The sequence below is a fragment of the Oncorhynchus masou genome, unplaced genomic scaffold (assembly GCF_036934945.1).
Source record: "Oncorhynchus masou masou isolate Uvic2021 unplaced genomic scaffold, UVic_Omas_1.1 unplaced_scaffold_560, whole genome shotgun sequence".
In the NCBI taxonomy this organism is placed as follows: Eukaryota; Metazoa; Chordata; class Actinopteri; order Salmoniformes; family Salmonidae; genus Oncorhynchus; species Oncorhynchus masou.
Genome location: NW_027012018.1, coordinates 40,909 through 57,629, shown reverse-complemented (window position 1 = coordinate 57,629; position 16,721 = coordinate 40,909). Strand labels below are relative to the sequence as shown.

Sequence of the window (16,721 nt, the reverse complement as noted above, 5' to 3'; positions counted from 1 at the left end):
TACAGACCAGTAGACAGACTGATACTGTTGTTCCCTACAGACCAGTAGACAGACAGACTGATAATGTTGTTGTTCAGACCAGTACAGACCAGTAGACCAGTAGACATCAGACAGACTAATACTGTTGTTCCCTACAGACCAGTAGACATCAGACAGACTAATACTGTTGTTCCCTACAGACCAGTAGACAGACTAATACTGTTGTTCCCTACAGACCAGTAGACAGACTGATACTGTTGTTCCCTACAGACCAGTAGACAGACTGATACTGTTGTTCCCTACAGACCAGTAGACATAGACAGACTAATACTGTTGTTCCCTACAGACCAGTAGACAGACTGATACTGTTGTTCCCTACAGACCAGTAGACATAATACTGTTGTTCCCTAGACCAGACTAATACTGTTGTTCCCTACAGACCAGTAGACAGACTAATACTGTTGTTCCCTACAGACCAGTAGACATTAGACAGACTGATACTGTTGTTCCCTACAGACCAGTAGACAGACTGATACTGTTGTTCCCTACAGACCAGTAGACAGACTAATACTGTTGTTCCCTACAGACCAGTAGACAGACTAATACTGTTGTTCCCTACAGACCAGTAGACATCAGACAGACTAATACTGTTGTTCCCTACAGACCAGTAGACATCAGACAGACTAATACTGTTGTTCCCTACAGACCAGTAGACAGACTAATACTGTTGTTCCCTACAGACCAGTAGACAGACTGATACTGTTGTTCCCTACAGACCAGTAGACATCAGACAGACTGATACTGTTGTTCCCTACAGACCAGTAGACAGACTAATACTGTTGTTCCCTACAGACCAGTAGACAGACTGATACTGTTGTTCCCTACAGACCAGTAGACAGACTGATACTGTTGTTCCCTACAGACCAGTAGACATCAGACAGACTAATACTGTTGTTCCCTACAGACCAGTAGACAGACTAATACTGTTGTTCCCTACAGACCAGTAGACAGACTAATACTGTTGTTCCCTACAGACCAGTAGACATAGACAGACTGATACTGTTGTTCCCTACAGACCAGTAGACAGACTAATACTGTTGTTCCCTACAGACCAGTAGACAGACTAATACTGTTGTTCCCTACAGACCAGTAGACAGACTACTGATACTGTTGTTCCCTACAGACCAGTAGACATCAGACAGACTGATACTGTTGTTCCCTACAGACCAGTAGACAGACTAATACTGTTGTTCCCTACAGACCAGTAGACATAATACTGTTGTTCCCTACAGACTGATACTGTTGTTCCCTACAGACCAGTAGACAGACTAGTTGTTCCCTACAGACCAGTAGACAGACAGACTAGATACTGTTGTTCCCTACAGACCAGTAGACAGACAGACTGATACTGTTGTTCCCTACAGACCAGTAGACAGACTGATACTGTTGTTCCCTACAGACCAGTAGACATCAGACAGACTAATACTGTTGTTCCCTACAGACCAGTAGACAGACTAATACTGTTGTTCCTTACAGACCAGTAGACAGACTGATACTGTTGTTCCCTACAGACCAGTAGACAGACTAATACTGTTGTTCCCTACAGACCAGTAGACAGACTGATACTGTTGTTCCCTACAGACCAGTAGACAGACTAATACTGTTGTTCCCTACAGACCAGTAGACATCAGACAGACTAATACTGTTGTTCCCTACAGACCAGTAGACATCAGACAGACTGATACTGTTGTTCCCTACAGACCAGTAGACATCAGACAGACTAATACTGTTGTTCCCTACAGACCAGTAGACAGACTAATACTGTTGTTCCCTACAGACCAGTAGACAGACTAATACTGTTGTTCCCTACAGACCAGTAGACAGACTAATACTGTTGTTCCCTACAGACCAGTAGACATCAGACAGACTAATACTGTTGTTCCCTACAGACCAGTAGACAGACTAATACTGTTGTTCCCTACAGACCAGTAGACATCAGACAGACTGATACTGTTGTTCCCTACAGACCAGTAGACAGACTAATACTGTTGTTCCCTACAGACCAGTAGACAGACTAATACTGTTGTTCCCTACAGACCAGTAGACATCAGACAGACTAATACTGTTGTTCCCTACAGACCAGTAGACATCAGACAGACTAATACTGTTGTTCCCTACAGACCAGTAGACATCAGACAGACTGATACTGTTGTTCCCTACAGACCAGTAGACATCAGACAGACTACTGTTGTTCCCTACAGACCAGTAGACAGACTGATACTGTTGTTCCCTACAGACCAGTAGACAGACTGATACTGTTGTTCCCTACAGACCAGTAGACATCAGACAGACTAATACTGTTGTTCCCTACAGACCAGTAGACATCAGACAGACTGATACTGTTGTTCCCTACAGACCAGTAGACATCAGACAGACTGATACTGTTGTTCCCTACAGACCAGTAGACAGACTAATACTGTTGTTCCCTACAGACCAGTAGACAGACTAATACTGTTGTTCCCTACAGACCAGTAGACAGACTATACTGTTGTTCCCTACAGACCAGTAGACAGACAGACTAATACTGTTGTTCCTACAGACCAGTAGACAGACAGACCAGTAGACAGACTACTGTTGTTCCCTACAGACCAGTAGACAGACTAATACTGTTGTTCCCTACAGACCAGTAGACATCAGACAGACTAATACTGTTGTTCCCTACAGACCAGTAGACAGACTAATACTGTTGTTCCTTACAGACCAGTAGACAGACTGATACTGTTGTTCCCTACAGACCAGTAGACAGACTGATACTGTTGTTCCCTACAGACCAGTAGACAGACTGATACTGTTGTTCCCTACAGACCAGTAGACAGACTAATACTGTTGTTCCCTACAGACCAGTAGACATCAGACAGACTAATACTGTTGTTCCCTACAGACCAGTAGACATCAGACAGACTAATACTGTTGTTCCCTACAGACCAGAAGACAGACTAATACTGTTGTTCCCTACAGACCAGTAGACATCAGACAGACTGATACTGTTGTTCCCTACAGACCAGTAGACAGACATCAGACAGACTAATACTGTTGTTCCCTACAGACCAGTAGACATCAGACAGACTAATACTGTTGTTCCCTACAGACCAGTAGACAGACTAGACAGACTGATACTGTTGTTCCCTACAGACCAGTAGACAGACTAATACTGTTGTTCCCAGACCAGTAGACAGACTAATACTGTTGTTCCCTACAGACCAGTAGACAGACTAATACTGTTGTTCCCTACAGACCAGTAGACAGACTGATACTGTACTGTTCCCTACAGACAGTAGACAGACTAATACTGTTGTTCCCTACAGACCAGTAGACATCAGACAGACTGATACTGTTGTTCCCTACAGACCAGTAGACAGACTGATACTGTTGTTCCCTACAGACCAGTAGACAGACTAATACTGTTGTTCCCTACAGACCAGTAGACAGACTGATACTGTTGTTCCCTACAGACCAGTAGACATCAGACAGAGACAGACTGATACTGTTGTTCCCTACAGACCAGTAGACATCAGACAGACTAATACTGTTGTTCCCTACAGACCAGTAGACATCAGACAGACTAATACTGTTGTTCCCTACAGACCAGTAGACAGACTAATACTGTTGTTCCCTACAGACCAGTAGACATCTGAGAGACTGATACTGTTGTTCCCTACAGACCAGTAGACAGACTGATACTGTTGTTCCCTACAGACCAGTAGACATCAGACAGACTGATACTGTTGTTCCCTACAGACCAGTAGACAGACTAATACTGTTGTTCCCTACAGACCAGTAGACAGACTAATACTGTTGTTCCCTACAGACCAGTAGACAGACTATCAGACAGACTGATACTGTTGTTCCCTACAGACCAGTAGACATCAGACAGACTAATACTGTTGTTCCCTACAGACCAGTAGACAGACTGATACTGTTGTTCCCTACAGACCAGTAGACATCAGACTAATACTGTTGTTCCCTACAGACCAGTAGACATCAGACAGACTAATACTGTTGTTCCCTACAGACCAGTAGACATCAGACAGACTAATACTGTTGTTCCCTACAGACCAGTAGACAGACTAATACTGTTGTTCCCTACAGACCAGTAGACAGACTAATACTGTTGTTCCCTACAGACCAGTAGACAGACTGATACTGTTGTTCCCTACAGACCAGTAGACATCAGACAGACTAATACTGTTGTTCCCTACAGACCAGTAGACAGACTAATACTGTTGTTCCCTACAGACCAGTAGACAGACTAATACTGTTGTTCCCTACAGACCAGTAGACAGACTAATACTGTTGTTCCCTACAGACCAGTAGACAGACTAATACTGTTGTTCCCTACAGACCAGTTGTTCCCTACAGACCAGTAGACAGACTGATACTGTTGTTCCCTACAGACCAGTAGACAGACTAATACTGTTGTTCCCTACAGACCAGTAGACAGACTGATACTGTTGTTCCCTACAGACCAGTAGACAGACTAATACTGTTGTTCCCTACAGACCAGTAGACATCAGACAGACTGATACTGTTGTTCCCTACAGACCAGTAGACAGACTGATACTGTTGTTCCCTACAGACCAGTAGACAGACTAATACTGTTGTTCCCTACAGACCAGTAGACAGACTGATACTGTTGTTCCCTACAGACCAGTAGACAGACTAATACTGTTGTTCCCTACAGACCAGTAGACAGACTAATACTGTTGTTCCCTACAGACCAGTAGACAGACTGATACTGTTGTTCCCTACAGACCAGTAGACATCAGACAGACTAATACTGTTGTTCCCTACAGACCAGTAGACAGACTAATACTGTTGTTCCCTACAGACCAGTAGACAGACTGATACTGTTGTTCCCTACAGACCAGTAGACAGACTAATACTGTTGTTCCCAGTACAGACCAGTAGACAGACTAATACTGTTGTTCCCTACAGACCAGTAGACAGACTAATACTGTTGTTCCCTACAGACCAGTAGACATCAGACAGACTAATACTGTTGTTCCCTACAGACCAGTAGACATCAGACAGACTAATACTGTTGTTCCCTACAGACCAGTAGACATCAGACAGACTAATACTGTTGTTCCCTACAGACCAGTAGACATCAGACAGACTAATACTGTTGTTCCCTACAGACCAGTAGACAGACTAATACTGTTGTTCCCTACAGACCAGTAGACAGACTAATACTGTTGTTCCCTACAGACCAGTAGACAGACTGATACTGTTGTTCCCTACAGACCAGTAGACATCAGACTGATACTGTTGTTCCCTACAGACCAGTAGACAGACTGATACTGTTGTTCCCTACAGACCAGTAGACAGACTAATACTGTTGTTCCCTACAGACCAGTATAGACAGACTAATACTGTTGTTCCCTACAGACCAGTAGACATCAGACAGACTAATACTGTTGTTCCCTACAGACCAGTAGACATCAGACAGACTATACTGTTGTTCCCTACAGACCAGTAGACATCAGACAGACTGATACTGTTGTTCCCTACAGACCAGTAGACAGACTAATACTGTTGTTCCCTACAGACCAGTAGACAGACTAGACTAGACCAGTAGACAGACTGATACTGTTGTTCCCTACAGACCAGTAGACATCAGACAGACTGATACTGTTGTTCCCTACAGACCAGTAGACATCAGACAGACTAATACTGTTGTTCCCTACAGACCAGTAGACAGACTAATACTGTTGTTCCCTACAGACCAGTAGACAGACTAATACTGTTGTTCCCTACAGACCAGTAGACAGACTGATACTGTTGTTCCCTACAGACCAGTAGACATCAGACAGACTAATACTGTTGTTCCCTACAGACCAGTAGACAGACTAATACTGTTGTTCCCTACAGACCAGTAGACAGACTAATACTGTTGTTCCCTACAGACCAGTAGACATCAGACAGACTGATACTGTTGTTCCCTACAGACCAGTAGACAGACTAATACTGTTGTTCCCTACAGACCAGTAGACAGACTGATACTGTTGTTCCCTACAGACCAGTAGACAGACTGATACTGTTGTTCCCTACAGACCAGTAGACAGACTAATACTGTTGTTCCCTACAGACCAGTAGACAGACTAATACTGTTGTTCCCTACAGACCAGTAGACAGACTAATACTGTTGTTCCCTACAGACCAGTAGACATCAGACAGACTAATACTGTTGTTCCCTACAGACCAGTAGACAGACTAATACTGTTGTTCCCTACAGACCAGTAGACAGACTAATACTGTTGTTCCCTACTAGACAGACTAATACTGTTGTTCCCTACAGACCAGTAGACATCAGACAGACTAATACTGTTGTTCCCTACAGACCAGTAGACAGACAGAATACTGTTGTTCCCTACAGACCAGTAGACAGACTAATACTGTTGTTCCCTACAGACCAGTAGACATGACAGACTTCTGTTGTTCCTACAGACCAGTAGACATCAGACAGACTAATACTGTTGTTCCCTACAGACCAGTAGACATCAGACAGACTGATACTGTTGTTCCCTACAGACCAGTAGACAGACTAATACTGTTGTTCCCTACAGACCAGTAGACATCAGACAGACTAATACTGTTGTTCCCTACAGACCAGTAGACAGACTGATACTGTTGTTCCCTACAGACCAGTAGACAGACTAATACTGTTGTTCCCTACAGACCAGTAGACATCAGACAGACTGATACTGTTGTTCCCTACAGACCAGTAGACAGACTAATACTGTTGTTCCCTACAGACCAGTAGACAGACTAATACTGTTGTTCCCTACAGACCAGTAGACATCAGACAGACTGATACTGTTGTTCCCTACAGACCAGTAGACATCAGACAGACTGATACTGTTGTTCCCTACAGACCAGTAGACATCAGACAGACTAATACTGTTGTTCCCTACAGACCAGTAGACAGACTGATACTGTTGTTCCCTACAGACCAGTAGACAGACTAGACAGATACTGTTGTTCCCTACAGACCAGTCGACATCAGACAGACTGATAATGTTGTTCCCTACAGACCAGTAGACATCAGACAGACTAATACTGTTGTTCCCTACAGACCAGTAGACAGACTAATACTTTTGTTCCCTACAGACCAGTAGACAGACTAATACTGTTGTTCCCTACAGACCAGTAGACAGACTGATACTGTTGTTCCCTACAGACCAGTAGACAGACTAATACTGTTGTTCCCTACAGACCAGTACCAGTCAGACAGACTGATACTGTTGTTCCCTACAGACCAGTAGACATCAGACAGACTAATACTGTTGTTCCCTACAGACCAGTAGACATCAGACAGACTAATACTGTTGTTCCCTACAGACCAGTAGACATCAGACAGACTAATACTGTTGTTCCCTACAGACCAGTAGACAGACTGATACTGTTGTTCCCTACAGACCAGTAGACATCAGACAGACTGATACTGTTGTTCCCTACAGACCAGTAGACAGACTAATACTGTTGTTCCCTACAGACCAGTTGTTCCCTACAGACCAGTCAGACAGACTAATACTGTTGTTCCCTACAGACCAGTAGACATCAGACAGACTAATACTGTTGTTCCCTACAGACCAGTAGACAGACTAATACTTTTGTTCCCTACAGACCAGTAGACAGACTAATACTGTTGTTCCCTACAGACCAGTAGACAGACTGATACTGTTGTTCCCTACAGACCAGTAGACAGACTAATACTGTTGTTCCCTACAGACCAGTAGACAGACTAATACTGTTGTTCCCTACAGACCAGTAGACAGACTAATACTGTTGTTCCCTACAGACCAGTAAACAGACTAATACTGTTGTTCCCTACAGACCAGTAGACAGACTAATACTGTTGTTCCCTACAGACCAGTAGACAGACTAATACTGTTGTTCCCTACAGACCAGTAGACAGACTAATACTGTTGTTCCCTACAGACCAGTAGACATCAGACAGACTGATACTGTTGTTCCCTACAGACCAGTAGACAGACTGATACTGTTGTTCCCTACAGACCAGTAGACAGACTAATACTGTTGTTCCCTACAGACCAGTAGACAGACTAGACTACAGACCAGTAGACAGACTGTTGTTCCCTACAGACCAGTAGACAGACTGATACTGTTGTTCCCTACAGACCAGTAGACAGACAGACTAATACTGTTGTTCCCTACAGACCAGTAGACAGACTAATACTGTTGTTCCCAGTAGACAGACAGTAGAGTAGACAGACTAATACTGTTGTTCCCTACAGACCAGTAGACATCAGACAGACAGACTAATACTGTTGTTCCCTACAGACCAGTAGACATCAGACAGACTGATACTGTTGTTCCCTACAGACCAGTAGACAGACTGATACTGTTGTTCCCTACAGACCAGTAGACATCAGACAGACTGATACTGTTGTTCCCTACAGACCAGTAGACAGACTGATACTGTTGTTCCCTACAGACCAGTAGACATCAGACAGACTAATACTGTTGTTCCCTACAGACCAGTAGACATCAGACAGACTAATACTGTTGTTCCCTACAGACCAGTAGACAGACTAATACTGTTGTTCCCTACAGACCAGTAGACATCAGACAGACTAATACTGTTGTTCCCTACAGACCAGTAGACATCAGACAGACTAATACTGTTGTTCCCTACAGACCAGTAGACATCAGACAGACTAATACTGTTGTTCCCTACAGACCAGTAGACAGACTAATACTGTTGTTCCCTACAGACCAGTAGACAGACTAATACTGTTGTTCCCTACAGACCAGTAGACATCAGACAGACTAATACTGTTGTTCCCTACAGACCAGTAGACATCAGACAGACTAATACTGTTGTTCCCTACAGACCAGTAGACAGACAGACTAATACTGTTGTTCCCTACAGACCAGTAGACATCAGACAGACTAATACTGTTGTTCCCTACAGACCAGTAGACAGACTGATACTGTTGTTCCCTACAGACCAGTAGACAGACTGATACTGTTGTTCCCTACAGACCAGTAGACATCAGACAGACTGATACTGTTGTTCCCTACAGACCAGTAGACAGACTAATACTGTTGTTCCCTACAGACCAGTAGACAGACTGATACTGTTGTTCCCTACAGACCAGTAGACATCAGACAGACTAATACTGTTGTTCCCTACAGACCAGTAGACAGACTAATACTGTTGTTCCCTACAGACCAGTAGACAGACTAATACTGTTGTTCCCTACAGACCAGTAGACAGACTAATACTGTTGTTCCCTACAGACCAGTAGACAGACTGATACTGTTGTTCCCTACAGACCAGTAGACAGACTAATACTGTTGTTCCCTACAGACCAGTAGACAGACTAATACTGTTGTTCCCTACAGACCAGTAGACAGACTAATACTGTTGTTCCCTACAGACCAGTAGACATCAGACAGACTAATACTGTTGTTCCCAGTACAGACCAGTAGACAGACTAATACTGTTGTTCCCTACAGACCAGTAGACAGACAGATACTGTTGTTCCCTACAGACCAGTAGACAGACTAATACTGTTGTTCCCTACAGACCAGTAGACAGACTGATACTGTTGTTCCCTACAGACCAGTAGACAGACTAATACTGTTGTTCCCTACAGACCAGTAGACAGACTAATACTGTTGTTCCCTACAGACCAGTAGACATCAGACAGACTAATACTGTTGTTCCCTACAGACCAGTAGACATCAGACAGACTAATACTGTTGTTCCCTACAGACCAGTAGACATCAGACAGACTAATACTGTTGTTCCCTACAGACCAGTAGACAGACTAATACTGACAGACCAGTAGACAGACTACTGTTGTTCCCTACAGACCAGTAGACATCAGACAGACTAATACTGTTGTTCCCTACAGACCAGTAGACAGACTAGATACTGTTGTTCCCTACAGACCAGTAGACAGACTAATACTGTTGTTCCCTACAGACCAGTAGACAGACTAATACTGTTGTTCCCTACAGACCAGTAGACAGACTGATACTGTACAGACCAGTAGACATCAGACAGACTAATACTGTTGTTCCCTACAGACCAGTAGACAGACTAATACTGTTGTTCCCTACAGACCAGTAGACAGACTAATACTGTTGTTCCCTACAGACCAGTAGACAGACTAATACTGTTGTTCCCTACAGACCAGTAAACAGACTAATACTGTTGTTCCCTACAGACCAGTAGACAGACTAATACTGTTGTTCCCTACAGACCAGTAGACAGACTAATACTGTTGTTCCCTACAGACCAGTAGACAGACTGATACTGTTGTTCCCTACAGACCAGTAGACAGACTAATACTGTTGTTCCCTACAGACCAGTAGACAGACTAATACTGTTGTTCCCTACAGACCAGTAGACAGACTGATACTGTTGTTCCCTACAGACCAGTAGACAGACTAATACTGTTGTTCCCTACAGACCAGTAGACATCAGACACACTAATACTGTTGTTCCCTACAGACCAGTAGACATCAGACAGACTGATACTGTTGTTCCCTACAGACCAGTAGACAGACTGATACTGTTGTTCCCTACAGACCAGTAGACATCAGACAGACTAATACTGTTGTTCCCTACAGACCAGTAGACATCAGACAGACTAATACTGTTGTTCCCTACAGACCAGTAGACATCAGACAGACTAATACTGTTGTTCCCTACAGACCAGTAGACAGACTAATACTGTTGTTCCCTACAGACCAGTAGACATCAGACAGACTAATACTGTTGTTCCCTACAGACCAGTAGACATCAGACAGACTAATACTGTTGTTCCCTACAGACCAGTAGACATCAGACAGACTAATACTGTTGTTCCCTACAGACCAGTAGACAGACTAATACTGTTGTTCCCTACAGACCAGTAGACAGACTGATACTGTTGTTCCCTACAGACCAGTAGACATCAGACAGACTAATACTGTTGTTCCCTACAGACCAGTAGACAGACTGATACTGTTGTTCCCTACAGACCAGTAGACAGACTAATACTGTTGTTCCCTACAGACTAATACTGTTGTTCCCTACAGACCAGTAGACATCAGACAGACTAATACTGTTGTTCCCTACAGACCAGTAGACAGACTAATACTGTTGTTCCCTACAGACCAGTAGACATCAGACAGACTAATACTGTTGTTCCCTACAGACCAGTAGACATCAGACAGACTGATACTGTTGTTCCCTACAGACCAGTAGACATCAGACAGACTAATACTGTTGTTCCCTACAGACCAGTAGACATCAGACAGACTAATACTGTTGTTCCCTACAGACCAGTAGACATCAGACAGACTAATACTGTTGTTCCCTACAGACCAGTAGACAGACTAATACTGTTGTTCCCTACAGACCAGTAGACAGACTAATACTGTTGTTCCCTACAGACCAGTAGACAGACTAATACTGTTGTTCCCTACAGACCAGTAGACAGACTGATACTGTTGTTCCCTACAGACCAGTAGACAGACTAATACTGTTGTTCCCTACAGACCAGTAGACATCAGACAGACTAATACTGTTGTTCCCTACAGACCAGTAGACATCAGACAGACTGATACTGTTGTTCCCTACAGACCAGTAGACAGACTGATACTGTTGTTCCCTACAGACCAGTAGACAGACTGATACTGTTGTTCCCTACAGACCAGTAGACATCAGACAGACTAATACTGTTGTTCCCTACAGACCAGTAGACATCAGACAGACTAATACTGTTGTTCCCTACAGACCAGTAGACAGACTAATACTGTTGTTCCCTACAGACCAGTAGACATCAGACAGACTAATACTGTTGTTCCCTACAGACCAGTAGACATCAGACAGACTAATACTGTTGTTCCCTACAGACCAGTAGACATCAGACAGACTAATACTGTTGTTCCCTACAGACCAGTAGACAGACTAATACTGTTGTTCCCTACAGACCAGTAGACAGACTGATACTGTTGTTCCCTACAGACCAGTAGACATCAGACAGACTAATACTGTTGTTCCCTACAGACCAGTAGACAGACTAATACTGTTGTTCCCTACAGACCAGTAGACAGACTAATACTGTTGTTCCCTACAGACCAGTAGACATCAGACAGACTAATACTGTTGTTCCCTACAGACCAGTAGACAGACTAATACTGTTGTTCCCTACAGACCAGTAGACATCAGACAGACTAATACTGTTGTTCCCTACAGACCAGTAGACAGACTAATACTGTTGTTCCCTACAGACCAGTAGACATCAGACAGACTAATACTGTTGTTCCCTACAGACCAGTAGACAGACTAATACTGTTGTTCCCTACAGACCAGTAGACATCAGACAGACTAATACTGTTGTTCCCTACAGACCAGTAGACAGACTAATACTGTTGTTCCCTACAGACCAGTAGACAGACTGATACTGTTGTTCCCTACAGACCAGTAGACAGACTGATACTGTTGTTCCCTACAGACCAGTAGACATCAGACAGACTGATACTGTTGTTCCCTACAGACCAGTAGACAGACTAATACTGTTGTTCCCTACAGACCAGTAGACAGACTGATACTGTTGTTCCCTACAGACCAGTAGACATCAGACAGACTAATACTGTTGTTCCCTACAGACCAGTAGACAGACTAATACTGTTGTTCCCTACAGACCAGTAGACATCAGACAGACTGATACTGTTGTTCCCTACAGACCAGTAGACAGACTAATACTGTTGTTCCCTACAGACCAGTAGACAGACTGATACTGTTGTTCCCTACAGACCAGTAGACAGACTAATACTGTTGTTCCCTACAGACCAGTAGACAGACAGACTAATACTGTTGTTCCCTACAGACCAGTAGACAGACTAATACTGTTGTTCCCTACAGACCAGTAGACAGACTAATACTGTTGTTCCCTACAGACCAGTAGACAGACTAATACTGTTGTTCCCTACAGACCAGTAGACAGACTAATACTGTTGTTCCCTACAGACCAGTAGACAGACTAATACTGTTGTTCCCTACAGACCAGTAGACAGACTAATACTGTTGTTCCCTACAGACCAGTAGACAGACTGATACTGTTGTTCCCTACAGACCAGTAGACAGACTGATACTGTTGTTCCCTACAGACCAGTAGACAGACTAATACTGTTGTTCCCTACAGACCAGTAGACAGACTAATACTGTTGTTCCCTACAGACCAGTAGACATCAGACAGACTAATACTGTTGTTCCCTACAGACCAGTAGACATCAGACAGACTGATACTGTTGTTCCCTACAGACCAGTAGACATCAGACAGACTAATACTGTTGTTCCCTACAGACCAGTAGACAGACTAATACTGTTGTTCCCTACAGACCAGTAGACAGACTGATACTGTTGTTCCCTACAGACCAGTAGACATCAGACAGACTAATACTGTTGTTCTCTACAGACCAGTAGACAGACTAATACTGTTGTTCCCTACAGACCAGTAGACAGACTAATACTGTTGTTCCCTACAGACCAGTAGACAGACTGATACTGTTGTTCCCTACAGACCAGTAGACATCAGACAGACTAATACTGTTGTTCTCTACAGACCAGTAGACAGACTAATACTGTTGTTCCCTACAGACCAGTAGACAGACTAATACTGTTGTTCCCTACAGACCAGTAGACAGACTAATACTGTTGTTCCCTACAGACCAGTAAACAGACTAATACTGTTGTTCCCTACAGACCAGTAGACAGACTAATACTGTTGTTCCCTACAGACCAGTAGACAGACTAATACTGTTGTTCCCTACAGACCAGTAGACAGACTGATACTGTTGTTCCCTACAGACCAGTAGACAGACTAATACTGTTGTTCCCTACAGACCAGTAGACAGACTAATACTGTTGTTCCCTACAGACCAGTAGACAGACTGATACTGTTGTTCCCTACAGACCAGTAGACAGACTAATACTGTTGTTCCCTACAGACCAGTAGACATCAGACACACTAATACTGTTGTTCACTACAGACCAGTAGACATCAGACAGACTGATACTGTTGTTCCCTACAGACCAGTAGACAGACTGATACTGTTGTTCCCTACAGACCAGTAGACATCAGACAGACTAATACTGTTGTTCCCTACAGACCAGTAGACATCAGACAGACTAATACTGTTGTTCCCTACAGACCAGTAGACAGACTAATACTGTTGTTCCCTACAGACCAGTAGACATCAGACAGACTAATACTGTTGTTCCCTACAGACCAGTAGACATCAGACAGACTAATACTGTTGTTCCCTACAGACCAGTAGACATCAGACAGACTAATACTGTTGTTCCCTACAGACCAGTAGACAGACTAATACTGTTGTTCCCTACAGACCAGTAGACAGACTGATACTGTTGTTCCCTACAGACCAGTAGACATCAGACAGACTAATACTGTTGTTCCCTACAGACCAGTAGACAGACTGATACTGTTGTTCCCTACAGACCAGTAGACAGACTAATACTGTTGTTCCCTACAGACCAGTAGACAGACTAATACTGTTGTTCCCTACAGACCAGTAGACATCAGACAGACTAATACTGTTGTTCCCTACAGACCAGTAGACAGACTAATACTGTTGTTCCCTACAGACCAGTAGACATCAGACAGACTAATACTGTTGTTCCCTACAGACCAGTAGACATCAGACAGACTAATACTGTTGTTCCCTACAGACCAGTAGACATCAGACAGACTAATACTGTTGTTCCCTAGAGACCAGTAGACAGACTAATACTGTTGTTCCCTACAGACCAGTAGACATCAGACAGACTAATACTGTTGTTCCCTAGAGACCAGTAGACAGACTAATACTGTTGTTCCCTACAGACCAGTAGACAGACTAATACTGTTGTTCCCTACAGACCAGTAGACATCAGACAGACTGATACTGTTGTTCCCTACAGACCAGTAGACAGACTAATACTTATGTTCCCTACAGACCAGTAGACTTCAGACAGACTAATACTGTTGTTCCCTACAGACCAGTAGACATTAGACAGACTAATACTGTTGTTCCCTACAGACCAGTAGACAGACTAATACTGTTGTTCCCTACAGACCAGTAAACAGGGTCGTCTGTGTCCAGGACAGGGTCGTCTGTGTCCTAGACAGGGTCGTCTGTGTCCTAGACAGGGTCGTCTGTGTCCTAGACAGGGTCGTCTGTGTCCTAGACAGGGTCGTCTGTGTCCTAGACAGGGTCGTCTGTGTCCTAGACAGGGTCGTCTGTGTCCTAGACAGGGTCGTCTGTGTCCTAGACAGGGTCGCCTGTGTCTGTGTCCTAGACAGGGTCGTCTGTGTCCTAGACAGGGTCGTCTGTGTCCTGGACAGGGTCGTCTGTGTCCTAGACAGGGTCGTCTGTGTCCTAGACAGGGTCGTCTGTGTCCAGGACATCAGCCGTAAAGAATTCTTCTTCTTTCAACAGGAGACCTACGGATGTGAACTGTATGTTGATGGGGTCGTCGAAGGACAGTTTGGTCTGCAGGTCCTGCAGCTCCTGGTGGTGCTGTCTGCTTCCAGCCTGCATCACATCCTCTACATGTACAGTCCCTGTCTGTCTGCTGTCTGTCACAATCACCATACGCAGGTCTGGTAGTCTGGCAGGAGAAACACAGTAGGTTAACATTACAGTAACACAATGACCGTTACATTACAGTAACACAATGACAGGTACATTACAGTAACACTGACAGGTACATTACAGTAACACTGTCAATATTATTACAGTAACACAATGACCGCTACATTACAGTAACACAATGACCGTTACATTACAGTAACATTACAGTAACACACTGACCGTTACATTACAGTAACACAATGACCGTTACATTACAGTAACATTACAGTAACACACTGACCGTTACATTACAGTAACACAATGACCGTTACATTACAGTAACACAATGACCGTTACATTACAGTAACACAATGACCGTTACATTACAGTAACACAATGACCGTTACATTACAGTAACACAATGACCGTTACATTACAGTAACACAATGACCGTTACATTACAGTAACACAATGACCAGTAACAGCCTTCATTAGGTCCTCTACTGTCCCTGTCTGTCACCATCCCCATACACAGATACAGTAACACAATGACCGTTACATTACAGTAACACAATGATAGTAACATTACAGTAACATTACAGTAACAGCCTTCATTAGGTCCTCTACTGTCCCTGTCTGTCACCATCCCCATACACAGATACTGTAACACAATGATAGTAACATTACAGTAACATTACAGTAACACACTGACCGTTACATTACAGTAACACACTGGCTGTTACATTACAGTAACACAATGACCGTTACATTACAGTAACACAATGACCGTTACATTACAGTAACACAATGACCGTTACATTACAGTAACACAATGACAGTAACATTACAGTAACATTACAGTAACATTACAGTAACACACTGACCGTTACATTACAGTAACACACTGGCTGTTACATTAAAGTAACACACTGACCATTACATTACAGTAACACACTGGCTGTTACATTACAGTAACACACTGACCGTTACATTACAGTAACACAATGACCGTTACATTACAGTAACACAATGACCGTTACATTACAGTAACACAATGACCGTTACATTACAGTAGCACAATG

At 43.6% G+C, this 16,721-nt stretch overlaps 1 protein-coding gene across 1 annotated transcript in view; it reads right to left on the bottom strand.

Annotated features, from left to right (window-relative positions):
- The window catches only part of LOC135536122 (medium-chain acyl-CoA ligase ACSF2, mitochondrial-like), a 45,175-nt gene that overhangs the window by 12,004 nt on the left and 16,450 nt on the right, over positions 1 to 16,721 (bottom strand). The window contains exon 7 of the mRNA XM_064962514.1: positions 15,514 to 15,676. Within this exon, the coding sequence (XP_064818586.1) occupies positions 15,514 to 15,676 (163 nt within the window). The remainder of the gene's footprint in view (positions 1 to 15,513; positions 15,677 to 16,721) is intronic.